The 27,568-nt window shown below is 43.2% G+C and overlaps 1 protein-coding gene across 1 annotated transcript; it reads left to right on the top strand.

Moving 5' to 3' along the window:
- Positions 1 to 437: 437 nt before the first annotated feature.
- On the top strand, positions 438 to 23,841 carry LOC106025976 (cadherin-like protein 26). Its single transcript, XM_023561962.1, is given in 8 exon segments — positions 438 to 519; positions 10,033 to 10,137; positions 11,585 to 11,683; positions 13,095 to 13,183; positions 13,185 to 13,211; positions 13,213 to 13,263; positions 22,586 to 22,739; positions 23,666 to 23,841. Coding segments are annotated over 8 exon segments (783 nt in total).
- The last annotated feature ends 3,727 nt before the right edge of the window (positions 23,842 to 27,568 follow it).

Below are 27,568 nucleotides of genomic sequence, written 5' to 3'. Positions count from 1 at the left end.
CCTAATTTCTCAGTCATTTTTCAGTTTTTAATGATGAGAGGAAATGGCTATTAAAATATTCTGCTATAGAAAGAGATTGCTAGGCATTCTACTTGGAAAATAAAAACCAGCCTAGAAACAAAGAAACAAAACTCTCGTTTTCCCGCAGGAGCTGAGCTACTGTCCTCTGAGGTCAGCGCCAGCCAGGGCTCTGCATCCATGCATGACCATGGCATTTGCTTTCCTACCTGCACGGAAGGTGCGGTTACACCTTACACCTCACACTGCCACTCACTGAGAAATCCAAGAAGTTCAGAGCAGGGAGGAGCAAGCTGGGACTGTGTGTCCAGGCCTGCGTGCCCCGAGGGCAGTGGAGAAGATGCCCCTATCTGGGAAGCGAGTTCCTGGTTCTGGGTAAGGTCACAGGCTGGGTACATCTTGTGCAGCCCTACACAGCCATGGGCTCCAGGGGCTGCACCTCACTGCCGCTTCTTTCCCTGCTGCTGCTGCTGCTGCTGCAGCAGCTGCTCCAGGTGAGCTGTGACAGGTACCCAGGACTCAGGAGCAGGAACCAAAGACCCAGTGCAAGGTGGCTTTGGACAGGCTAAAGGACGACTGTAAAAACTGCATGGGGCCAGACTGAGAACAGCAAGAAGCATGAATATGCAGCTCGAGCGAGGGACTGGCCATCTCTAGTGTGGCCTAGACAGTGGGAGCCTGAGAATTTATATGGAGCTGGGATTGAGGGTCCCAGTCTGCTTGGGGGAGCAGCGAGTACAAGCTGAGGAATTTGCTTGACAACATATATATAAAGCATGCACAATTTTAATTTAGATTGCATCAATACACATGAGTTTCTAATACTTCCATCCATACTTTAAATAACATTAAAAAGGTCTCAATGGTTCATGTCAAAGACAAATTGAACAACCATTGGGATGGGAGAGTAAATCTACCCACTATCACCACCGATTACCACTGTGAGCATGAAGAAAAGAACAGTGAAATCAGGGGGGAAAGTATGGGCTTGTTCTGTGTACACTGGCTATGTTAATTACTCTTCTCTTGCTGCTCAGATAAAAAGACAAAATACCCAACATCCAACGTTAAAGGGGGAAAGGATTTTTTAGCTTTCAGCTTATGGAGGTTTTAGTTCATAATGGCTGGTTCCAAGGCACATGGCAGCAGGGCAACCCTTCATGGTGGCAGAAAACAAGCCTCTTTTTCTCCCTTATAATGTCCTGTCCTGCAGTGGGTATAGCACTCATACCCCCAGTCCCAGCGCTAGACAGTGAACCAGTCACAAACCCTAGGTTCTGCTGCCTCTGCAAAGCCTGCCCCCATGACCTCATGAGGTTTTGGGGGGACTCCAGACACAAGCCATAACAGGGAGAAAGTCAGTGTTGTGTATGCTTGTTGATTATGACTTGCTTAATTAGCTTTCTGGAAGTAGGGAGAGAGAAACATTCCTTCCTTTCCATATGTGCCACGAGTGGGGGAAAGTACAGTGATTGGAGGTAAAAGACTGTGGTCTGTGCGTTGAGTTGCTTTGTAAATTAACCCAGGCTTGTCCATTTCAGGGCGAGCACCTGACTCATCTGACTTTGGTCCTTACCTTGGTTCAAGACCAACTCAGCTAAGGAGCTTTGAGAGATCTCACAGGCTTGGGTTGAACTGAACCACTTGTCAGGGCCCTTTACTTGGTGAATCCTCACTTTCTTCATCGGAAAATGAAGCTAATTAGTGTACTTAGCAGACTTGGCGATTTTAAGAGTAAATGAGAAAATGTGTGAAGGGCTTGGAACAGTAATCACTCAGTCAATGGACGGTTTGGTCTGTCTCTCTTTTTTTTTTTCAAATCCCAGCAGCAATGGCGGGTACCTTCATTCAGTGGCCGTGCTACAGGGACTTGTACACCTCCCTTGCCCAATGACTTTGTTAGGCACTGGATATAAAACACATAAAATACAAAAAAGCCCTGTCTTGGTTTGAAAGTCTACTGGAGCACTGTTTTGGAAAGTAGATGCCTTATTTGATGCCTGCAGATTAAAAGAGTTTTCTTGATCACATTTTGCAATGTCAAGAGCTATGAGTGTTTTGAATGAGTTGGTGCATTAATTTTATCTCCAATACTTTGTGGAACCCCGTTTTATTAGACTGTGTTAGCATGGATTTGACTATATTGCAAGCCAAATCCTATTTCCAGCTTTCTCTCACTCCTGCTCCTGTCCTAGTCTCAGGAGGAAACAGAGCTGTATTTTCCCCTCCTGTTGTATTAGGACGGTGCCTGCACAGGTTAATTTACCTCTAGACAGGGTTGAGCGAGCTGGGCATGACTCTGCTGTTGGCCGTATTTGAGCAGATTCACAGGGACTCCTGGGAATCAGGACAAAAGAAGGAAATGGGATTCAATAGGTAGCAAAAGTTTTTAGCAATCAGAGTGCGGGACCCTTATGGGCAAAGAGCCACACACCCACCAAGTGCTCAATTATTTACCACACTGGCTGTGAGTATTCTATCTCTTTATACACCTTTACTTTTCTCTCCAAATTGCCTTAGAACCATCTTTAGCATCTGTGGCAGCTACCAACTCCCCTTTCCTGATCCTTGTGCTTGAAAACTGGGAACCATTCCGATGGAGAGCTAGCTGTTATGTTGATGATGTTTTCCTCTAAAATCCCGAACCCTTGTTTTGTCGTCTTGACCTGAAGCCAAGTGACAGTCAGGACTGTGCTCTCCAAGCTTTCCTCTTCCTCCCACATTCACTGACACACGATGACCATCCACGGAAGGCAGGTCCTCCTCCCCTCCTTGGTCATTTCCAGTGCTGAGTGCCCGTGACTCAGCAGGGCTCAAGGCCAGAGGGGCGGGAGGCTTTGAAAGAATGAACTGGGTAATAAGGAAAGACTGCTGTTTTTATTGTTGTGAGTGATGTTGTTTTTTAACCTGAGAAACTGAGTCATCTTTTAAAAACTTGCTAGCATTTAAACTCTGATTAATTCAGTTGGCCCCTGATTTAGGAATATCAGAATTGGGTGTTCGTAGGAAGTAGGGGTAGGGTGGTCAGCCTAGGGGTAGATGACTGGGTGGGCCAGCAGGGGACAGACTAGGCTGCACTGTGTCCTAAGAGCATGGCGGGGAAGTGGGGGGCACTGTGAGGCTTTATGCTGAGATCTGAGGACAGCTCCACCTTTCACACGACCGCCCAAGCTTCAGCGTAGAGAATGTGGCAGCATTCAGCATGTCGGTGTCCTCGCATCACCGAAATCAATTAGAATGCTAGCTGGCTTAAGATCAGATAACTACAGGCTGCTAGATCCAGAGCCCAGAAGTTGGAGCTCATGGCTCTCCCCCTCTGAGGCAGGAAGAACCTTCCTTACCTCCGCCTCACCCCTGGGGCTTGCTGAGCGGGCTCAGTGTCTCCTGGCTTCCTCTGCACCACTGCAGTCTCATCCCTGCCTGTCCCGTGGCCTCATCCTTCCTATCCGCTATCTCTGTTTTGAAGGCGAGGAGCACCGGGGTCCAGCGTGACTTGCAGGGAGCTTGATTTTAAGTCTACAGATACTTTGTTTCCTAATAGAATCACGTCCCAGGCGCTGTAGATGGGAGCTCTGACATGTTTCAGGGACACAGTTATGGTGGTGGACACCGAGGAGAGCAGGCAGTGTGAGGGAATTTAGTGGAGAGAACCTGAACCTAGGGGTGAGTGGGGCGAGGAGTTCCGGCTTGAGCAGGTGGATGTCTTCTGTTGGCTTGAGGGAGCCCAAGGAAGGGGGAGTGTTGTGAGAAAACAGCCCATCAGTCTTGCATGTGCTGAATTTGTTACCTGCAGGTTATAAAAATAGAAATAAATGTTGACTAGAAACTTGCATAGGACAAGTAACAAATACTTAGCTCTTAGTGGCCTGAATCTATGTTAACTGATACCTAAAGACATAAAGCTTGCACATATTTACGGGGTTCTATGTGACACTCCATCCAAGTATACACTGTGTAATGTATAAATCAGGATGGACATATCTGTCTCCTCTGATATTTATCTTTTTTTTTAATGTTGAGAACATTCACGATTCTTTCTTCTGGTTTTTAAAAGTTATCCTGAGCACTGTGCGAGTACTGGATATGTCAGGAAGGGATAAAAATTTCGCCTCTGGGATTGGAGCAGTTGTAAGGATTAAGCATGAATGTATACACTGGTGTGTGTGCATGGCACATGGGTATATGTTCGTGTGTGTATATCTGTGTGTGTGTACACAAATGAGGAAATTCAGGCTCAGATGGCTGACTGATCTATTTGATATCGCACAGCTAACAAGGAATAGCATATGGCTTAAACTGGGCCGTCAGAGTCCATGAGTCCACCTGCCTCAGTGCCCTCCACGTGATCTTCATTGTGGTGGATGTGGTGGGAGCCACTGGTCACATGTGACCATTTACATTTAAACTGGTTAAAATTAAACGAAATTTAAAACTCAGCCCCATATCAGCATAAGCCACTCTTCAGACACTCAGGGATATCTGAGGGGCCAGAGGCCACTGCCATGCTGGACAGCATGGGTTAGGACAGTGTCCTCTGCCCAGACTGGACTGGGCTTCCCCGACTGGGGCTCAGAAGCCAAGAATGGGACAGAACCTCTGTGGGATCTTTTACAGGAATTCAAATACTGCCTTCTACCACCCCAAATGATGCTTCAGTGAAAGTTTTCATTTAAAAATTAAACATTCTCAAAAGATTCTGGAAGAAAATTGATCTTCTGTAGTCTTCTTGGTTCTTTGGTAATTCATTAGACACAAAGCCTTCATCCACTCAGGTGATGTTTTCCTGCATCACTCCACAGCCTGGCCAGCCCACAAGACACTGGTCACGTGGCTCAGGGGCAGCCCCATCTGTGCACTGACATGTAGGGTAGACTGTTCGGTGACGGGCACGTCTGCCACACGCTGGTAAAATAGCTCGGTGGAGGCCACCACTGGGGGAAAGTGCCCCTCCTGCTGCAGACACATTATGCAAACCCTCTGAGCACCGGCCTCCTTGGACAAACCGCCCAAATTGGCAGGGATGGGAGACATAATAAGAGCACTTACAGTCATTTCAGCGAATGTGACCGTTCCCAGCCTCCCGAGGCACCAGATGCTGGGACGTGAAGTTGATTTCTAAGGCTGCATAAAGAGAGGGGAACTGCAACACTGGCTGCTGGTGAAATTTCAGGCATGTCGGTGGCAAAGCGCAAAATTCTTCATTTCAAAAATCTCTTTTTGAACTCTCCACTTGGTTCCTCCCTGGCCATCCACGGCAGCATTTATGTGCTATATGACAAATTTACAGTAGCTTTATAGTCTTTAAAAATACCTTGTCTGGGTGAAACTAAAGACCAGACTGGACGTGAAATCTCAATTTAATCCTTGTTAATGGCACATAAATCCTTGTTAAACACGTAAGTACACGTGTTTTAGAAATGGAATTAATGTCTTTGTTTGTAAGAACGACATTTTTCTTCCTCGTTCCCCTGGTGAAGCCCTTTATTCAGAACTACCAACATTAACTTTTTAAAAAATTCACCCATTTTCTGAATACATTGGTTCTTGAGATTTTGGAACTCAAAGAATTAGAACACCTCTGCTTAGGTAAATAGGTAGAAACAGTCTATAGCAGGAAAGAAGCATTAGTATTCCCTTCACGTTAGCAGGACAGCCTGGTTAGCCCCAACCGTCATCAGAGTGGCTGACCTCAGGGAGCTAACTCACAAGGAATATTTCTTCGTTTTCTAAGAAACCACTTTATACAGCTGGTCTTTTGTTTTATGCGGTGCTCTTGAATAAAGACAGATCCGCAAGGATGTGAAGCAACCAGGACAGAGAATTATTTGGCAGGATCTAGGGGGAGGGTCACCCCATTCCTGCTGGTTGAGGTACACATCGTAGATGCTCCTGTGGGTTATAGCAACCAATACCACATTCGAAATTAAAACTGGGAAATTATAAACACCTTCCTCAGTTCACTCAAGATAATAATCAACTCATGTAATACATGTTAATATAAATAATGGATTTTTTAAGAATCACATTTTTCAAATTCCAGGGGCTGGGGATTTAGCTCAGCGGCATAAGCACCTGCCTTGCAAGCAGGCAGTCGTGAGTTCGATCCCTGGTACTGATAAAAAGGAAAAAGCCAAAAAAAAAAAAATCATCCCATGTGAAATGAGTGGCAGCTTTTGTACTTTTGCACATCTTTGGAATGTCTGGCTAGAGGGAAAAGGGTGGCCTCCTGTCTGCATTTGCATTCACTGGGCTGTGAATGCTGTTTGGCTGAAGCCTGGGGAGATACACATGGAATCCAGGGGGAAACATTTTAATCCCATTGAACAGATTGCTGTGGCCATTCTTCTTTGATATTATACCAAATTTGACGTGTGGTGATTTCTTACCACTTACTACAAACGTGGAATCTGAAAGCATTTTAGTGAAATTTCCTTCCTGTTATAGTGAAGTCCAGGGGTCTCTTTTGAGCCTTGGATGACTGACTTGGATGATAACTGTGGAACTTGTGCTGATCAGGAGCCCTGCATGGCTACTGAGGTTTGCTCCCAGGAGACTGTTGTGTTGGGAGTGTGGTCCCCAGGGTTGGTGGTGGGAGACAGCATGGGGCATTTACGAGGTGGGCCACCTGGCAGCTCCTGGAAGGAGATTAAGGTTGTTCAGTGGAATCTCTTGAGATTCCCCGGAGAAGATTATTATGAAATTCTGAGCCTAGCTCCACACAACTCCCATTTCCTGTTGTGGTGGTGAGGTAACTGATCCTTTCCACGCAGTTCCTCTACTGATCATCTGTCATGACCCAGTGGGGCTAAGTGGGTCCTCACTAGAGTTTGGCCAGTCCTGGCTCTATGACTTTGAACCTCCCAAGCCTCACTCTCTTCATAAGTAGCTTGCCTCAGGTATTGCATTATGACAATGTCAAACTAACTAAATGTTGACATATTTCTGCCTATAAAACAACAACAACAAAGAATCATATCTATTAATGTCTCCACTGAATCTGCCAGGGAAAATCTAATTATTGGGAAGCTGTCAGGCTTCTGGTGGTAGGCACACATTTTCAAAAATTCTGACTTTTGCTTGAAAGCTTAAGCTTCGTCATTGAGAATAGACACAGCTCATTGCTTTTCTGGAAGCTGCGGGCACACTTTGTACCTCGCCAAGGGACTGTGCATCAAGAGCCCCCTTCTGAGCCTCACAGTCTGTCAGGAATTCTTTCAAGTGGAAGGGTGTTCCCTGAAAAGAACGGCTTGTTCGGCTAGCAACTGAGATAATCACATAGTACTTTCCTCCAAGACCAGCATCCTCCTTGGATGTGCAGCAAAAGTGTTCAGTACACACTTTTATCTGATCACTACTTCATAATCTCACACAGGCTTGCAATAATTAATTAGAGTCAGCAGTTACTTCATCCTCTACTAATTTTCTTCTCATTTCTTTCCATTGTTTTCCCCTTGTAAATGTATGGTGGTGAAGTATGTAACGGCCACTGGGGGAGTTTGGTATCTTGGCCTTCTTTGATGCTGAGCCCTAGCAGTCTCACCCACCATTATCTTAACTATCTGTTATGGTGTATATCTAGATGTCCCCCTCCATCCTCATGCACTCATACGTGAGGCTCTGGGGAGGTAACTGTGTTGTGTGTATGTGAAACTAGATTAGTCCTCTGATTGGTTTAGCATAATTCTGGGTAAGGACCATGGAACTGCTGAAGAGGGAAGACACCTGGGTGTGGGTGGCACCAAACCAATAGTCTGGTAACCTGGATAGAATAGAAAGACAAAGAAGAGGGAGAATTGCTTGTCCCTGCCTACCATGCCATGGACTGTTTCTCCTCTGCAGTGCCTCTCTGCCATGTCAGCTTACCTGGGAACCAGTTGACTGTGGATTGAAACTTCTACAAACTGTGAGCTAAAATAAACTTCTCCTACTTTAACTTATGGGTGCCCAGCATTTTGTTCAAACAATGGAAAAGTAATTCAGACACTGTCAGTGCAAGCATGACAGAAGGAACTAATCAAGTAATGACTCAGTGTTATTATAAGGTTTGACCTTGCAGACACTGATAGGATTGTAGTGATTCCCAAGTTAACCATGCTTTGCAAACTGATGCTTTGCAGAAATTTCCCATGCCCATGGGCGTTTATTACCAGGCATTTTTTGGTAGTTATGAAAAACTGGAACCAACCTAAATAATCAGCAGTGGGAGAATGAATAAATAAATTTCTGCTTATTTATACTAAATATATGTACTAAATACTATATACAGTATTTATTTATACTATATACCAGGGACAATTAATGAGCTAGAACATACAGACTAACACCAACTCATACAGACTAAAAAAATCTTGGGCTAAAATGTTATGGGTTGATGCTTACACTGAACAACTGTTTAAGAGCCCAAAGAATTAAAAAAGACAAAATACCAGAGACCGAGTAACTCATAGAAAACAGATTTTATTTCTGATACTTTGGAAGTGGAGAAGTCCAAGGCTGAGAGGTTGGTATCCAGCAAGGGCTTGCTTGTTGCAGCTTCCTGTGGCAGCAGACAGAAAAGCAAGCAATCAGAGGAATACAAGAGGGGCCAAGCTCTCTTCCATAACACACCTGCTCCTGGGAGGATGACATGAGTCAGTCCGTGACAGCTGAGCCTGGAGGGCCCTGTCACCTGACAAAGGTCCTGCCACCTCTGCGGGAGTAAGTCTTGAACATGTGGACTTACATGCATTCATTACATTAGAAAAAACACTCTGACCACAGCAACGCAGACGGACACCCCCACTCCAAGGTTCTAACGTCGCCCTGCCATGCCACCTATGACTTAGGATAAGTACTCCTTCTGAGGAAGGAAGCAGGATATGAGGTGAGGGCGGAGAGCCCAGGAAGCTTCAGTTTTACCTGTAAGAGTTGATGTCTCAGCACCCTGAGGGACGTGTGGGAAAATGTGCAGGGCTGATGAACGGGACAAGGAGTGCCATGAGATCACTCCCTCTTGCTGCTTACGGCATTGCATTAGCCAAAAATTATTACAAGGGCCAAATACTACAAAAGCGTTTTATTGAAAACGTTTCATTTCTAAAGACAGACTTTCCAATTTTACTGAGCTGGTTAGACTCAGTGCTCAACTGAATACTCAATTTTACGCAATCTAAGCATTTTGGTAACATTTTATTTTGATATAAGAAACTTGTAAATTTCAAGAAAAATATAAAGAACTCTAGAATATTTTATAAAGTTTCCTCAGTTATTTTTTCCCATTTTTTAAATCTTACCTATTGTTTATGTATACTTTATCCTCCTGGCTCTCTCTCTCTGTCTCTATCTCTGTCTCTGTCTCCGTCTCTCTCTCTCTCTCTCTCTCTCTCTCTCTCTCTCAAGCACACTCACTTGTAGTTGCTGTTGGTTTTGACATACATTGCAGGATTTGTTTTTTTTTATTTCTATGGTCTCACTAGTATGTTACATTTTGGGAGGAAGAAAGATTGTTGAGAAATAAATTATAAATAATCTCAATATAAAGCACTATGTAAATAACAGTTGCCAAATTCTATTATTTTATTGAATATTGTGAGTAATATCTAAATATAAAAGGGGAAAACTTAACAAAAATACCCATTTAAATGCTATCACTAACTGAAGTGTTATTTTATATGTGCACATATAAATACATTTCTGTTCATCTTTTTTTTTCTGATTTGTTTGTTTGGTTTTGGTACTGGGGATCAAACTCATGACCTTGTGCTTACCAGGAAAGTGCTTAAGCCACTGTTCTCTAGCCCTGTTCATCTTGAATAGACAATTTGATTTTGCATTTTGCTAATTCCTCAGTATTATGCTAGGGTTTTAAATACCCTTACCATTGACAACAACACATCAGAACTTTTTGGTTAGTTTTCATAGTTAGAAGAGTGGAAATCACAAAGTGATACAGTGAACTCCACTCAGAAGTTCTCTTTGGTTATTTTTAATTCTAGCTATATGAATGTCAGGCTGTTTCTGCTGGATTCTGCTAAGTATGTTTCCCACTAATTAATGCCATTTTTATTTTGAAGGTCACTATCATTAACAGCTTCCAAGAATAAAAAGATAATTTCACTAGGCAAATAGAGTTGGAATCTAGTAGTTGGTTGTTTAATAATAAGGCCAGTACCTACGCTTTACGTGGGAGACTCGATTACAATTTTGAGTTCTTTGATGTCCTAGTGTCTTAGTTACTTTTTACTCGTTACTGAGCCAAAACATCTGAAGCCCAAAGTTGGGAAAGGAAAGGTTTATTTCTTACAGTTTTTGGAGGTTTCAATCCATACTCAGTTGGCTCCAAGGCAGGGTGGCATGGCAGGGCTGCAGTTCATGGCGGCTGCAAACTACAAGCAGGAAAACTGGCAAGAGAGCAAGACACACCTTCTTCCTGCCATTACATCACATCCTGGCTCCACCCCTATGTGGGTGGAGCACTGACACCATCAATCCAAGCACTAGACAGTGAACCAATCACAGATGCACAATGCAAATGCATGAGGCCTGGGGCCACCGACGTAAACCATGTCACCTGGCAATGTTTGGTTTGCAAAAAACCAGATGAAACCTGTCAGAGTTTCAAGGTTCTCCCAGAGAGTTTCAGATGATGCTTTTATGTCTTCCTGGAATATGAGCAACAAGGGAGCATCACAGTCAACCACACAGCACCAGCCTGGAGCTGACCCGCATCGCTTTCTTCTGTATGAGATTACAACACATTGTACTTAGCATCCTCCAGCCAAGATGCATGGTTCTGCATCCACCACTGCTGTGAAGATTTCATACCTTCGAACCTCCTTATGACTATTTAGTGTGGTTCTTTCCATCATTTCACTTTATAATTAACTCATTTAAAAAACTTACTTTTGTGCATAAAAATGAACATGGCTAAGAACTAACTCTACTTATAGTAAGTAGACAATAGCTATAAAAAAACTTGTGTAATAAAAAGCAATCCAGAGTACTATCCATATTCTCTCAACAGACGGGTATCTGAGCCTAACATCTGAGTGTGAGTCTCCCCCCCCCCTTTTTCCTCTCTCATCTCTCTTTCTCTGCAAAATGGGAAGTTAGGAAATGAAGCAGCATTAAGATCCTGTCAGCTATGAATAGAAACTTTGCTATCAATGCTTAATGATTTCAGGAAGATTGAGAGAAAAAAGGAAAAGGAATACTTTCCTCAATAGCTCTTTGCAAGGCCACCGCTGAACACCACTGGACAGTGTGCAATGACTTGTAACGCTGTCTGCACGGCCTTATAGAATCATGGGCTAGCCCATGGCTTACAGCTTAGAAATGACTGCAGTTGTCAGACACAGATACTTTTTTTTATCTGTACCGGGGATCAAACTCACGACCGCCTGCTTGCAAGGCAGGTGCTTATGCCCCTGAGCTAAATCCCCAGCCCCGACAACAGATACTTCTGATTTCCTAGCTCAGGTGGCTGCTGGGATGAAACAGAGCATGTCTATCAGGAAGTAGGAGTATCCTATATTCAGCTGGCAGCTTTTCAGCCTTCCCCATCATGGTTGCTGTGGTTTCCAGAAAGAGAACCACAAGACTCTATGGAAATTCAAGAGAAGATGGCTTATTATCACCCTGGAGCTGGAGGAGGAGGACCCAGGTGCTTTCCCCAAACTTGTTGCTGAGGTAAAGATCTGCTCTTGGGGAAAGCTTTCCCCTGTCACGCGGCATCCTCTCTGACTGGCACGCCCCCTTGGGTGGTAGGGCTAGGTCTAGAAAGGATGTGAGCTGGTGAGGCCAGGCAGTGACATGAGTAGAAAGGACACTGGCCTGGGACTCAGGATGCTGGGTCCTGGACATCCTTGCTTCCTCTCACCGAGCATGTAACTCTGCATGTGTAATAATACATGTGCGAGTCGCTGGTTAATCCCAGCCTGTAAGCCCATCCTATTTGCCCATGTAATGACAGCTTTTTAATTTTTTCAATGCTAAAAATGCTGAGATTATATTAAAATGTCTGCAATTCTAACGACTTCTCACAAATTAGAAGTTCTGACCATGCGAACCTCACATTTGCACAAGACAATTAGATGAGGCTTGAGTCACCCAGAATGCCAAGGTCTCCACCACTCCTTACTATACCTCCCTTTGGGGAGCTTGTGAGCCACTGCTACCAGCACTGAGCAAGTCCCATGATGACACGGACACCAGAATGTCCAGCCTTGGCCCTGGTGTTCATTGCTACTACCTTTGTGGTATGAGTGGGCCTTGATTGAATTTTCCTATAGCTGGGACATTCTGTGATGCTTAGAAAAAATTAAAAATATTTCCTATTTTTGAAACTAGTACATGCCTGCTGCAAATAAGCAAATGTAAGTATTACAGGAAGGTTTCAGGGCTCAGTGGTTAGGAGTGTATACCCCCAAGATTTAGGGGGACGGAGTGGGTTCCTGTTCACCCTGTGCTGTGTCCTTGGTGTGTCAGATATTCTCTGAGGGTCTGCATGTGCACCGAGGTGGTGAGGACAGTGCTGATATTCTACAGTTGCTTTAAAAAATTAGGCAAGGTAATCAAGTGAGGCACGCCGAAAGCCAGCTCATTCATGCCCTCTCTAAACATTAACTACATGACCACTGCCTCTCTTTCCCTCAAGGGGTAGCCTGGTGTACATCTTCTGGATATTTCTCTACAAATACAGGGATGTGAATCTGTGTTAAAGGGCCAAGATCACACCACGCACACTGTTCTGCAGTTTGCCTCTCTTGTTGATCATATGCTCTGCTGGTCTCACCTAGGAATTGTACGTACAACCTTGAAGGATGCAGAGTATCCCTTTCTGTAGGCCAGGAATAGTATTATTTGCATTTTTTCATGTTGATGGACATTCCTTCTATTTCAGTTTTTCACTACTACAGCCCAGACTGCAACCAGCAACTTCGTTACCACATCTTTGCATAGCTGTTTATTTCTCTAGTGTAAATCCTGAAGTGTGCACTCGCTGGCTATGATTTCTTAAAGTTGTCTTTGACTTTTAGTTTGACTGCTTGGGAATCATGGTGGTTTATCTTCATCTTCCTATTTCTTTTTCTCTGTCCAACTATTCAATAACTTATCTGACAGGGTGTCATTAATGCATTTAATCAGTGGACCTGATGTAGATGAATATCCAATAGAGATTGGTTTATTTTTCTGTAGAAGATCATGAGAATGGAAAAAATATATGTCCACTACCCTGCTGATTGAGAAACAGCATCATCTTTTAAGGTATCCAAAATTTAATGTATTCTAAGTTTGGATTTATTGGAAAGCCTTTGAAGAACTATTGTATTCGGTAAGCATTATTTAAGTTGCCCGTGTGTTAGGTCCTGGGAGACTGAAATACACTGTGACAAGCTTTAGAAGTGTGCAGCAGACCCAGGAAATTTACAACGCTGCTCTTGGGGTTTTTAATGATTTCTGCAATCTACATGAGCTGCTATAGAGCTTCCCTCTAATGACCAGTATTTCCAAATGATCAGCTATCTGCAAGCCTTCGGAGGATAGAGTCACACAGTGCCTACAGCATGGGCTGATTTAGTTTCTGATGAGAGACACTGGAAATGTGGGGACACACTATGAGCAGATGTAGGGGTCGCTCAGTAACCAATGGAGAACATGTACACACCTGTCGACACTGTCTTATTGTAGGTCCTGGTATTCTGTCTGATTGCTCCGATAATACGCTCTTCTGGGAATCTGAAATTCAGGTGCTAAACAAGCAAAGAAACCTCTCACAGAAAGCATTCTAAGCTACAAGGTGGCATATCACTTTACCTACCCGATGATATGTTTGTAGGTCATCAGTGATTGCTGTGAGGTCTGTGGTTTGGAGCTGTGGGAAATGGGCTTGGTTCTCAGGCCTGCTTGGGTGTATGTTAATGCCTTCCAAGGAGAAGATGTTGCTTTAACATCCAAGAAAAGCAATTTATGAAGCTTTCCTCCAGTGGCCTTGAAGTATTTATATACGCAAAGAAATATATAACCTGAACTCACCGATGGGCTCTGAGTCTTTAATTTTTGAACAGGCCCAGTTCCTCCTAAAACTCCAAAGACCCACAAAGATGCCTCTTTGGGTTTTCCCTATGCACGTAAGCTCTTGCTTCCCTTCTCTGTCGAGTTGGAGGTGTTAAGAAGAGGGAATATGTAGTAGCCATTTGGGGGCCCTAAGACAGTGCTGCTTAATCTTTGATGAGCAAACAGGCTTTCCTGGGATCTTGGTAAAACGAAGTCTGCGTCAGGAGGTCTGGACCAAGCCCGAGGTCCTGCATTTCTCACCAGCTCCTGGGTGATGTGGTGTGACCTGCACACTGAGTAGGGAGGAGCTGGACAGAAGCAACAGCATGAACCGTGCAAGGCCGCAACCAGGTCCCCAACTTGGCTGTGGTGGTCGCTGCCAGTTTGCTTTTAACATTTTTCATGGGGTGTTAAGAACTGGCATTCACAAACTTCCTACGGGTAGCTAGGAGCTGCCAACGCCTGAAGACTAGAAACTTATGATAGAGGTGAACAAGCTGGTCACTTCACAACCAGATCATTTTCACACAAAGGAAGTGAACTGCGTTCTAGGAGCTTGTGATGTTGAGATTTCCAGGCTCTGCGCTTGGATCTTTCCGGTGAGGCCCCGTCCATGTTCTGTCCCCTGCATCACTGATCACCATTGTCCTTTTATGTGGATTTGTGTGCTCATCTGATACCCAAATGCCTCATTTAACTATAAACTTCCATGGTGGAAATTCTGACCTTGACTCCGCCTCACCGTCTGTCCTGGTACCTGTGGTTATATTCTCCTCATGTGCTCTTTACTTGAAAGGCGTGCGTCTGTGTTTGATCTCTTGCTGACAGTCACCCTCAGAGCCCTGCCTTGTCCATGGCCGTTCTGCCACGGTCAAAGATAGGGCTGCAGAAATAGTCAGGGGTCCATCAGTGATGTCGGATGTGTGAGTGAGTGAACGAGCCTGGTGAGATGGATCTCTGCCTCTCAGGGTGTTACAGATTAAATCATAACTGCCGGAAAGGTGTGTTCAAGCCCTGATCCACGCCAGCTGGGACTCTATCCTTTTACTAGGAAGTAGGGTCTTTGTGGATGTGATCAAATTAGGATGAGGTCATCCTGGATTAGAGTTGGCCAACACCCTTACAAGAAGGCAATCTGGCCTGCTGTGTGATCTCAGCACTTGGAGCACAGCAGGAAGATTAAAATTTCAAATGTAGCCTAGAAACTTAGCAACTTAGTGAAACTCTACCTCAAAATGAAAAATAAAAAGGGCTGGGAATGTACTCAGTGCAAAGGCCCTGCATTCATTATGCACTACTGAAAAAAAAAAAAAAAAAAAAAAAGATGAAGGAGGCCATTTGGACTTAGAGACAGGCACAGCGACGAGTGCCCCGTGCAGGTGGCGACAGAGATCAGAATGCTGCATTTACACCACGGAGTAGCAATGCCAGCTGCAGCCACCAGAGTCCAGGAGAGAGACCAGCACAGATTCCAGAAGGGACCGGTCCTTCCCACGCCTGGGCTTCCTTTCCACCCTCTGGAACTGTATTAACAAATTTCTGTGGTAAGCACAGGAAAGGGTTACACCCAGGTTAGGATCACAGGAGATGCCTGAGGAGGAAGTAGGGTTACCAGCCACGAGACATGGCATAAGCAAAGTGTCACACAAGCACGACACGAGTGGAGCATCCTAGCTTAACCATCTGCTCCTCTAGACGAAGGCTTGTTACTGGTTTTGGCAGACCGTGAAGACAAGAGGCTATTAAAAATCAGCTCAACCCGGCAGGTTGCACAGAGACATTCGGGCAGCACACTGAGTGCGCTACAGTCCTGGCGGGGTCTCCAAAGCCAGCTGAAACTGTAAAAATTTGGGTCTGGGAGGTGGCAGGGGAAGGCTAGCTTCTTAATTCTATAAAACTATAAGAAAGTAGTAATACATCTTGAAAATTGCTGTAAGATTTAAGGTGGAGTTGGGAAGAGAAATGTTCTTTTTCTTGGTAGGAATCTCACCTATGTATTAAATATGCTCAGTTTCATAGGATACAAACACATCCCAGAAATCCATTTCTATATCCTTCCGAATAATTATTTATTGATCTTCATCCCACACCGTCATCTTTGCTTACTTCTCTCTGACGCATATCAGTGATTTTGTACCTTGCATATGGCATTTAAGATGTTTACGTATGTTCATTTGTGCGTGAGACCATCTTGTGCATGTAATTTCAAATGGCCATGTGGCGATCCATCATGTTAATGCACCGTGCTTTGTTTATCCAAGGGTGTAAATCTTACAGCTGTAACGAAAGGCTGAAAAGTCTTTCCAAGTGCAGCAAGCATCTGTGATATTTCCTTGCTCCGCTGTGACTTCGGAGTCTCTGGAAATTCCTAGCATCTTGCCAAAGAATAAACAACACTCATGCTTCTCAGACGTCTTATGGAACTAGCAGTCTCAGATGAAGCTTTTAGGATAATAAGTGGAATATAAAATAATAAACATGAAGCAAACGTGGTTCCTGTTTTAAGTGGGAAGATTGCAGTTGGCCCAGTTTGAGAGCCAGGAGTCAGGGTGATTAAGGGAGCAAAGAGCTGCCAGCAGAGCCATGAATTATGGAGGAGAATGCAGCAGTGGTGTGGGAGAGAGCCAATTTGCTTGCGAAAAATTTAAAAATGTATGGTGGAGTCCCTGAAGCGGTCCAGCTCGGGAGCAGAAGCCCTGCGGCGCTCTTCAGCCTCACCAGGCAGCAGGAGAGCGGGCTGGGAGCAGACTGGGCTCCACCTGGGGAAGCCACCATTCGGGAAGCCCTGGAGAGGGGGGAGGACGGTGATGCTGTGTGCTGGGCCCCGGGTATCTGGAGTCCCCCGCCCCGCCTTCCCACAGCTGAATTTGAATTCCTTCTCCTGCAGAGCAGAATCAGAGTCCTGTCCTCTGGCTCCCCAGGGTTTCTGCTGGTTGTGCAGAGTTGATCCCCAAAGGACCCTGTTAGGCAACCATGCTTCTCTTGTAGTAAATCCGTGTTTCCCGGCACCTCAACAGAGAGTGGGGATCAGGAGACTCTTGAGAATCAGTGGTCCCATGTGGAGCCCTCCCCTGCTTGGACAGCACTCTGTTCATGTACTTTCCTACTGCCCAGTGGGGGCACTGGAGCCGCTAACACAGTGCTGGCCCCTTGCCCCATCCTTGAGCCTTGTGGAGGTAACAATTACTGTTTATACTGAAGTTATGCAGTAGCAGGGGCCAGTCAGAGGAGACTTACTTTCAGAAATTATACACATAGTGCATACTAAAATTGTAATTGTAAACCAGGTGTGGTGGCGCACGCCTGTAATCCCACAACTCAGGAGGCTGAGGCAGGAGGATCTTGAGAGTTCAAGACCAACCTGGGCTGCAAAAGTGAGCTCAAGGCCAGCCTGAACTACAAAGTGAGACCCTGTCTCAAAAGGATAAAAAAAAATTGTAATTGTATATCAACTTATATCTAAAATTATTATATATGCCCTCCTTTAATTTTACAAGTAAGGGATAGCTTTTTTAAGTTAATGGACTTTAATTTTTAAAACAGTTTCACATATACAGAAAAAAAATAGAGTTTTCACCCCCTCCCGAGGGTCCTCTCCTATAAACACCTAGCAGCAAACCACTCATTTGGTGTAACTGACCTGGCAGTGTCTTACATTGCTATTCCACAGCCCATGGGTCATGCCAGGGTCCACCCTGGCTCTTGCGTGTTCTGTTATCTTGAATAAACGCGTGGTGGCGGTATCCTCATCACTGTGTTCTCGGGATAGTTTTCCTGTTGTGAAGTCCTCCGTGCTCTGCACATCCATCCCTCCCTCGCTCAGCCCCTGGGAGCCACTGCTAGTTTTTTCTCTTCAGAGTTTTACCTTTTCCAGAATGTGGTAAAGTTGGAATCGCACAACATGCACCCTTTTGAGACTGGCTTCTTCCACTTAGCAGCATCCACTGAGGGTTCCTCTGTCTTTTTGCACTCAGTAAATACTCGATTGCATCGACGAGGCGAATGCTTACATTTTAAAGCATTTACCGAAGTGAAAGCCAGTGCTGCTAACCCTGGAAACACTCTCCCTCGCTTCAGACACACTCAGCTCATTTGTTCACTTCCTGCAGCAATCCTGGAAGTCCTTTGTGGTGTTGTCAGCTGTGTCGCGGCTGCCACAATGCCCTGAATCAATGCAAAACATTTACCTGCCATGTCCGTTTGCACGAGAGAGGAGCCAGAGCCACTTGGTGGCAGAGACAGTGAAGACGGTGGGTGAGACCCGCAGCTGTTTTCCTCAGGAGCCTGCCGTTAGGGGCAGGGACTCTGCAGTACCATTCACCGTAGTAACTTCCAGAGACACTCACGGAAGAGGACCCAGAACTGCTGCAGAAAGCGGCCAAACAACGGGATAGTGAGTTTGAAGTGAGGCATAGGATGTTTTGAGGAGGTTTAATGACAATGTGCAGACGTTTTAACCTAAACATTGACCTCATGCCTGGATCAGCCCTTGTGTGTCCCACATTGATCTGCTCCTCTCTGGAAGGCGCTCTTGGTCGCTTGTGCATTGGGGCTGTCATGAACGCAGCTGCTTTTCACTTAATCTTGGTTTGCAAGAGTTATTAGTGGATCTTGTGGGATGGATGTGTTTGGTTTTCTAAGAAAAAGCGACAGACTTCCAAAGTGGCCTGCTATTTTGCATTCCCACCAGTAGTGAATGAGAGTTCTTGATGTTTTCAGGTATGAAAAAGTCTACTTACAAAGAATTCAGGCAGTCGTGAGTTCGATCCCCGGTACTGATACAAAGGAAAAAGACAAAAAAAGAATTGAAACACTACAGAGGTCATTAAAAATCTCACCCACCCATGCTCTCTGGTCTCATCCCACAAAGGGAAGACAAAAATGGAGAGAATAATACTCATTCTTCACTTTCTAGATTTGTTATAGCTTCTTAGACAACATGAGGACCTCAGAGCTCTTAAAACACGAATTCTTCCACATTTTGTGTGTATTGTATTCTACTTTCTTACATTTAAGTTTTATACTTACATACACTAAAATTCATATTAGTGTCCGCTCTTAAGAGTTTTGACAAATGCACACTCAATTATCATCACAAATAAACACAAAATGGTCCCATCGTTCCCTATTTTTTTACACAGACCCTTTATTTTCAAACCGTCCTTGCTCCCTGCTCACCTCTTCACCCCCATGTCCTTCCCTTGTCTAGAATGTTGTGGAGATAGTCGGTTGGTCGTGCACCCCTGTGGTCCCAGTGCTTGGGAGGACCGCCGTGAGTGCGAGGCAGGCCTGGACTGCAGAGCAAGACCCTGTCTCAAAAACAAGCAAACAAGCAAACAAACAAACACCCTCAAAGTTAAAGAGATGGATTCCCACGGCACATGACTTTGTAAGTCTAGAGTTTTTCACTCAGTGTAGAGCATCTGATATCATTCTGAGCTGTTGTGTCCACTGATCATCTGTTCATCTCATTTTTTGAAGAGCCTTCTCTTTTCTGGATATATAATAGTTCATTTATCAACTCACTAATTGAAAGATACTTGGGTTATCAAGCATTTTTGGTAACCACAGGTACCACTGCTGGAGCATATGGATTTCTTTGTAAGAATGTCAGTTTTTATTTCATTTGATTATTTACCTAAAATGATTTTGTTGGATCATATAATAAGTGCATGTTTAACTTTGAAAGAATTTCTAAAGGATTTTTTGGAGTGAGTGAACTATTTTGCATTCTTACTAAGAAACCCGTAAGAGTTCCTACTGCTCTGAGTATTTGTTAGCACCTGGTGTGTTTTCATGCTGTGACAGGTATGGAGTGGCATAACCTTGTAGTTTTAAAATGGATTTTCAAAAGTGATAAATGATTATTTACTTCTGTATATCCTTTAGAGAAGTATTTGTTAAAATCCATTGCTCATTTCCAAATTATGTGTACTTTTTCTTATTACTGAGTTTTGAATACAAATTCTTTGTCCGCATATGATACACAGACATTTTTTCCTCAGTCTGTGGATTTAGTAGGGCTTTTCACAGAGTAAGTTTTAAATTTCTGTGAGGTCCAATATAATCAATAGTTTGTCTTCTGGATCATATTTCTCATCTCATACGTAACGTACAGTCAGGAAGATTTTCTCCTTTATTTTTTTACTAGTTTTATAGTTTAATGCTTACATGTCAGCCTATGATCCATTTTGAATTAATTTTTACCAAGGTGGAAAATGTACATTGGGGTTGATTTATTTTTTGAATGTGGACATCTGATTTTCCAGCACAACTGCCTGAAAGGGCCATCTTTCCTCCACCGAAACACTGTGGTATCATTCTTCAAATCAGTGTACCATCCATGTGTGGACCTGTGTGTGGATCTGTGTCTGCAGCACTCTCTGCTCCGCCCAGGGATGCTTGTGTCTTTTCACCGTGCCTGTGTGACACATCTTGACGCACACGGTATGAGACTTCTAGCTTTGTTTTCCTTTTTCAAACATTATTTTGGCCATTCAAATCTCTTTACTTTTACCTATCCATTTTGAAGTTGGCTTGTAGAAATCTCTAAGAGTATTGTTAGTGTTTTGTTTGGGCTTGGACTGAATTTACAGGTCAGCGTGGGAAGAATTGTCCTGGCATCGAGTCTCATAAAAAAGGTTTATCTCTTCATTCAATTTGGATTTCTTTAATTAATTATTGTAGCTTTCCATAAACAAAATACTGCACATATTTTAGATTTGTAAATGATCCTGTTTTTGAAACTTTGATTTCTAGTTAATCATTGCTGATTATGTGTATGCATGTATATATCTATAGCTGTCCACCTATCTATCTATCTTATCTATCTATCTATCTATCTATCTATCTATCTATCTATCTATATCTTGTGCTGTTGCTAACTTCGATATGCATATGTCACATTAGCCTTATATTCTCAGGATAAACCTCCGTTTGTCCTGAAATACTATCTTTTTAATACAGTCCTGTATACTATTTGCTAATATCTTGCCGAGGATTTTTGTGTATAGATTTATGAAGGATGCTTGTTCTATTTGCTTCCTTCCCATTTTAAAAATCTGGCTTGGTATTTGGATAATATTATTCTCATACAGTCAGTGGAAACATTTTCTCTCCTTCTGTGTTTCCCTGGAAGAGACTGTGTTGTTATTGCTTCTTCCAACATATTCTGCTAAAATTTACCATGGAAGCTGTCTGGGCACATAGTGTTTTGTTTTTGTCTTTTAGTAAGTTCCGAACTACAAATTTCAATAGAGGACTACTCAGTTTATGTTTTCTAAAAGAGTTTTGGTATTTTTCTTTTCTCAAGAATTTGGTCCATTTTACTTATGTCATTGAAAACATCAATGTAAACCTGTTCCTGTTATTTATTATGTAGGATGTGTCCTGCAGTTTCTCCTTTCATACCTGGTATTGATTCCCATGCGCTCTCTCTCCCTCCCCTCTTTCCTCTCATCTGTCTTTCTAGAGCTTTGCCAGTCTTATTGATTATTTCAAAAAAACAGTTCCTAACTTATCCTTGTTTTGCTATTTTTCATTGTGTTGGTACATGATCCTGTGTTTATTATTTTCTCCTTTCTTTCGTTGCGTTTAATACTCTTTCATAAAACAATTTTCAAGGCAGAAACTTTGGTTATGGTTTGATCCCGTAGGGAAGGAAGGACTCCTCACAGCTATGCTGAGGGCTAGCACCTCCCGCTCACGTGCAGCCCTAAGGACAGTGACCATTCAAGGACAGGGCATGTTTCCGTGGCTGTGCCGGTTCCTATAAAATCTCTCTCCCCAAACCTTAAAATATCTGTTATCTGCATGTTTTAACAATATCCATTAGTGTCTTTATTTCTTACGACATTACTGGTAAGTTGTAGGAACCAGGGCTCGCAAGCAACTTGCCTGTGTTTACCCAGCTGGGAAAGCTGGTTTGAACCTAGGATATTTGAACTGATGATATTTTTATTCACGTTAGTGCACTGATTTGTTCTACTCATGTTTATTTAGCACTCAGGCTGCACCAAGGCAGTTCTGAGTCCCCGGAAATATGCAGTACCCATGAGTGTTGCGAGTCCTGCCGGTGGGAGCTTTCAGTCTAGTGGGGTGACAGTTATGATGGTTAAACTTATCATCAGCTCAGTTAGATTGGGAGCTGCCTAGAGGGTTAGTACAGCGTGTGTCCAGGTGGTCCTGAGGTGCAGCCTCTGGGGTGCATACCTGGTCTCTCACTCCATCCTCTCCGGCTCTGTTCCCCTGCTCCACTGTTTTCCAGTTGCTATGCCTGAGTTAAAGATTTTTGCTATGCTGTACCCTTCTGCCATGATGTTTCTGCCATGGGGCCAGCCAACAATGAACAGAATCCCCTGAAATCAAGAGCCAAATTAAACCTCTCTTCTTTCAAGTTGTGGGTGTCAGGTATTGTGTATCAGTGGCAGAAAATCTGACCAATATACAATGCAAACACATAATCATAATAATTATTCAGTTGGTGTCCTCAAGTAAATGAGTTGCAATAATTATACAGTTCTTTGATTCCTAGGTTTGTTTTGATGTACTGGATTGCTCAAAAGGAAAAATTATGGAACAATCTTTGATTTCCATCATTAGGATCAGTGATGTGAATGATTATGCACTCTAGATTACTGAAAAGGAAGGTAATGTCAGCGTGAAAGAGAACCAAACTATGGGAATGTGTGAGGGCCTTCCTGTCCTGTCTCTGCTCTGCATGGGTTTCCCTCTCCCTCCTAGATTCCCCCTTTTCCCCTCCGGTCTTCTTGTAGTACCAGGGACTGAACCCGGGGCCTCATGCATGCTAAATAAGCAGTCTATCACTGGGCTACACCCTCATATCTTCGCATTTTATATCTGTACATATAAAACCATACTTTTTGTTATAAATGTATATGTATTTGCAGATTTTTATATATGATTACAAATCCATATTCACATATATGTATATTTTTCATCTTTATGATAGTACAAAATATATATTTATATTCATACGTAAATATTCACAGATATTGAATGTGTTTTTTATATGTGTAGAGATGTGAGTTTCCTGTGGAAAAATTACATTTCACTGTTTATAACCTAACAGTATTCTCCTACAGGGTCTTGTGGAATTTCTTATTTTATGGATGAACTTTAAGATATTGAACAAAGCTGTTGCTGAACCTCAATGTTTTGTTGCCATGTTTTGTTACTTTTATAAAAAACATTTCAGTGAATACCTTTGAGCTACCGAATGAAACCTTACTTACTCTGCATAAATTCATAAAAGCAGATTTTTGGTTCAAGGCGCATGCGGAATTTCAGTGTTCAGTTCATTCCACAGCAGTGCAGAGCGCGTGCGAGATATGGTTCCTCTGACTGTGACGTGTTTCAGCATTTTGGAATGTTCCTCAGCCTCTTGTATTTTGTTATCTGTTACTTACTGTTTTCTTTTGTCCATTTGCGTAGTGTGTTTGTCATTTTTCCTGACTATAATTTCCTAGTTCTATTTAAATATTTCATTCATTCTGGTGTATGCCTCCAGCCATCCCACGGAGACTCTATCCTTGTATTGGGTTGATAGATTGTGTTTAGCTTACAGTAATAACTTTTAAAAAATTCTTTCTAGGTCAACCTATTTTTCAGATGTTATCAGCTGATGTGGCTCCAGAAAATAGTCCAAATTCCAAAGTCCTTTATTTCTTTGTTTCTCAAATGCCATTAGTCAAAGAAAATGGCTTCTGGACTGATCACATCTGTGGAGAAATCTGACTCTTCGGATGCTTAGATTATGAGGTTTTTTAGGTTTTATTATTTGAAGAAACAAAGTAAACATGTTGGCTGCTTTGAGTTGCCTACTTGGAGTCCGTGCAGTGGGGCGCCTTCCACGGGGAACCTTGCTTTGAAACTGCAGTAGTCCCCATCAATATTTCCCTTTCCTGAGTTCCTCATGAATATTTTCTTATACTCCGCTAGCAGACTGACCTCAGCTTATGTTACTCTGCAGGGCGAGGGGCTGTGAAGGGCCACCCTGGTCACTCACAGTGACAGTTCACACCGATGTCCCAGAAGCCCACAAGGCACATGCTCACCTTTGCCCAGACCAGGGGAGGCCACTGGGCTGCACTGACGCTGAGTGCCCACACTGTCTCTGAGCCCTAAGGATAGTTTTGCTGGGAGAATGATGAGATATATGCGGTTCTCCGAAGTCAGTTGTGACACAAAAAGGCCAAGCCACAGTGACAGAATTTCATTAGATAACGTTTTGCCAGAAAATATGCTAAGAAAATTTACTTCATTATTTATTTTTAATTTTTGAAACTGTCACACTGTTTTTATTTTATAGATAAGGGGACTGAGGTCTGGGAGACATAAGGATTCTTTGGAAGTTGAGGCCAGTGTTTCTTGATCTTGTGTTGCTAACCTTTTGGGATGGACAGTGCTTGGTTGTGGGGAGCTGTCCAATATATCATAGGACATTTGATAGCATCCCTGGCCTCCGGGAGCAGCCCCTAGTTTTGGCAGGGCAGGTGCAGAATCACCTGTGACTGACAAGTTTAGACATGTCACCCGAGTCCCAGAGGACAAATGAGCAGGTAAATTCTGGCTTTGTTTCCTTGGCTCTGCTGGTTTACATATAGGAGTTCCAAGCCAGGGATTTAGCTCAGTGGTTTAGGTACCTGCCTGGCAAGCACAAGGTCATGAGTTCGATCCCTGGTAACAAAAAAAAAAAAAAAGGTATATATTGGAGTTCCACACAAGATTTCATGTAACATAGGATTCTTAGGCTTTAAGAAAGCATTAAAAATCACTATGCAAATAGTTTTGAAATAGTGTACAACTTGAGATATGCAAGATTGCTAAAATAAGAGGTAAAGCCTGAGTCCCTTTAGATACAGTTTCCAATTTTAAAAATTTTATTATTCCATATTTTTAAAAAATGTATGTTCACTATCTCCCCCTTCTCTTGGCCTTTCTTGATGAGGCCCTTCTTGATTCTCTAATTAAAATTCCCCTACCTCCTTCCTTGGCACCTTCTAGCCCTTTTGTTCTTCTTTTTCTAATTAAATAGATTTCTATTCAACTAATTTATTTGTTTTATTTATTTTCTATCATCAGCTCCCTAAAGATGATATATAAAATGTATATTTTCATAAGTACCTAAAAGAGAAATTATGGTACATGGTAGCTATTGCTGCATAAATGGTGCAAACAATTATTTTTAAAAGATATAATTTAAAAATTTTAATTAAATAAACCAAGATGAAATGTTTTCTAATGAAAGTACCTCAACCCAGAAGTATGAAATAACTGCAAAATAATCTTATAATTAACCCTTGTCTCAAAATCTTTTCTGAGCTTGGTTTAAAAGGAAACCAGGGAAAAAATGTACTGCTGTTTTGATGTATTTGTCAGGAGACATTGTTACCAAATATTGAATAATTCTATGTCGGATCTATTGTAAAGATCCACATGTGCTTAACAAATGATCACTTTGATCTAAATAATGACAAGTGTCCTATTTTTGGATAAGAACTAAGAAGATTTTTAGGGCATGTAAACTAGGATGTGTATTATTATATTTTAAAAAAAATTCTTAGTAAAATAGGCTGTTGAGTTGGGCTTAAGGTACTTTTGGAATTACTTGCTTATAGGTAGCAAATCACAGGTGGGAGAGAAGAGTTGTTCTTTATTGATGACCTTTCTTTTGTAATAGGCAGTTTCCAATATCTTGAGAGGAAATTCAATAGCAAAAAAAAAAACCCAAAAAAACCCCCCCAAAAAAACGCCCAGGGAGTTGTGATAAGGGTTTACATTTCCTGCCTGCCCCTTTACCTCCTCCCTCTCTGCCTTCTTTTCCAGATGTGTTCCTTTGTCTCCATTATATGGAAATGCTGGTTGATTCTTCCATCTGAATTTCTGAAGTTCTTCAGAGTGTGTTGCATCTCCTAGTTCAAGACTATGATTCCCATTTACATCTGGTTGGAGGTAAACTTCAACAGTTGTCTTGGTTAATTGTCTCTCATTGCTGGGACAAAATGCCTGATACCTAAAATTAAGGAAGGAAAGATTTGTTTTGCTCACAGTTTGTGGAGGTTTCAGTTCATAATCAGCAACAACAAGGCAGGTTGGCACGGCACAGGGGCAACATTTCAAGGTGGAAGAAGACAGCAAAAGCCACAAGAGCAAAAAGAGGGAGTGAAGGACAAACTCTTTCCCACCCTCACACTGTATGCAGGTTAGCTGCCCTAGGGTGGATCCTGTACACGCCAGGAAAGAGCACTGCTGAGTCACTTAAACTTCTTGACTTCTCAAGTTGACACAATGTATCAACCACCACATGTGGCTAGTGGAAAAGCTGGCCCTGGAGAAAAGTCATAGCATCACATTTTATTGTAAAGGAACCAGAACCTTTACACAGACTCACACAGCGGGAGAGAGGTGTCACTGTTCTAAGGGGACAGCCTGGCTCAATGCCTGCAATCTTCACTGTTCTCAGGCAGACACCAAAGGCTGGGTCTCCAGCACGGCACAGGTGAACCACCAGGGGAGATGCACACCAGAGCCAGTGGGGCTGCTTGGGCCTGAGATCCTGCCTGCAGTAGGTGTTGCCTGTGGCACACGGATCACCCTGCATGCTAAGGCTCCACCAACTCGGAGCTCCACATGTCTGCCATTAAATTTTCCAAGTATGCCCAATCTTTTTAAGTCACCAGCTGCTTTGTACACTGGATAACTATGATCATTAATATCTATATTTCCCTCAGTTTCTCTGATTTTTTTGCAGCTTGGTTGTCACATTAATGTTTCATTAAGTTATGATTTTGTTGCATTTTTCATTACCCTCTGATGGATGGTGGCTCTTTTCAACCAGGAGAAGAGGAGGGAGTCAAAAAAGAACTCCATAAGTGATTTGAAAATGAGCTGAAGACTGTCTTTTGATCATTATCAAAGACAATGTAAATAATAAATGAAGTGCAAAAGCCACAGCTCTGGGGTTCAAGTGAGGATGGCTTAATGCTGGGCTTTCCTTCAACCAGAAGAGCAGCAGGTGCTAATGAAACCCTCTCTCTGCTTGGCAGGCTTTGGATTCTTACACTCACAGGGCTCATAGCCTTGTCACTGCTGTCAAGAATAAGAGGAGACTTCCTCCTTCAAAGGGCTCTCACTCCAGCAGCCCAGGAGGGCAGCATCCGCTGCTATTGTGAGGGTTAGGGGGTGAACAGCAACGCTGCACCTGCCTTTCACCCCAAGGTTTCATCTCAGTAGAGACCGTGATCCAGGCTTGGGGTCCAGCCTGGAACTTTCAGTACTATGGATCCAGACAGGATTCCAAGTCTTTAAAGGTGAAGGCAGAATGGGAAGGGTGGCATGTCCTGTGGCGCTAGCCCACCCCAGAAGGGCTCTTATTGGCAAATAAGCCCCTTTGATGTGTTCCTCAGGTCAGCTCCTTCTTGCCATGGAAACAGGAGAAGCCCTGTGGCAAAGGCCATCATTGTTACATTTCCTGTTGCTAAGCCAAAGTACTGCT

The sequence above is a fragment of the Cavia porcellus genome, unplaced genomic scaffold, assembly GCF_034190915.1.
Source record: "Cavia porcellus strain 051 isolate PalLab524CR breed Dunkin Hartley unplaced genomic scaffold, mCavPor4.1 scaffold_5, whole genome shotgun sequence".
Classification (NCBI taxonomy): Eukaryota; Metazoa; Chordata; class Mammalia; order Rodentia; family Caviidae; genus Cavia; species Cavia porcellus.
Note: the sequence above shows the minus strand (reverse complement) of the source record. Positions and strands in the feature narration are given on the sequence as shown.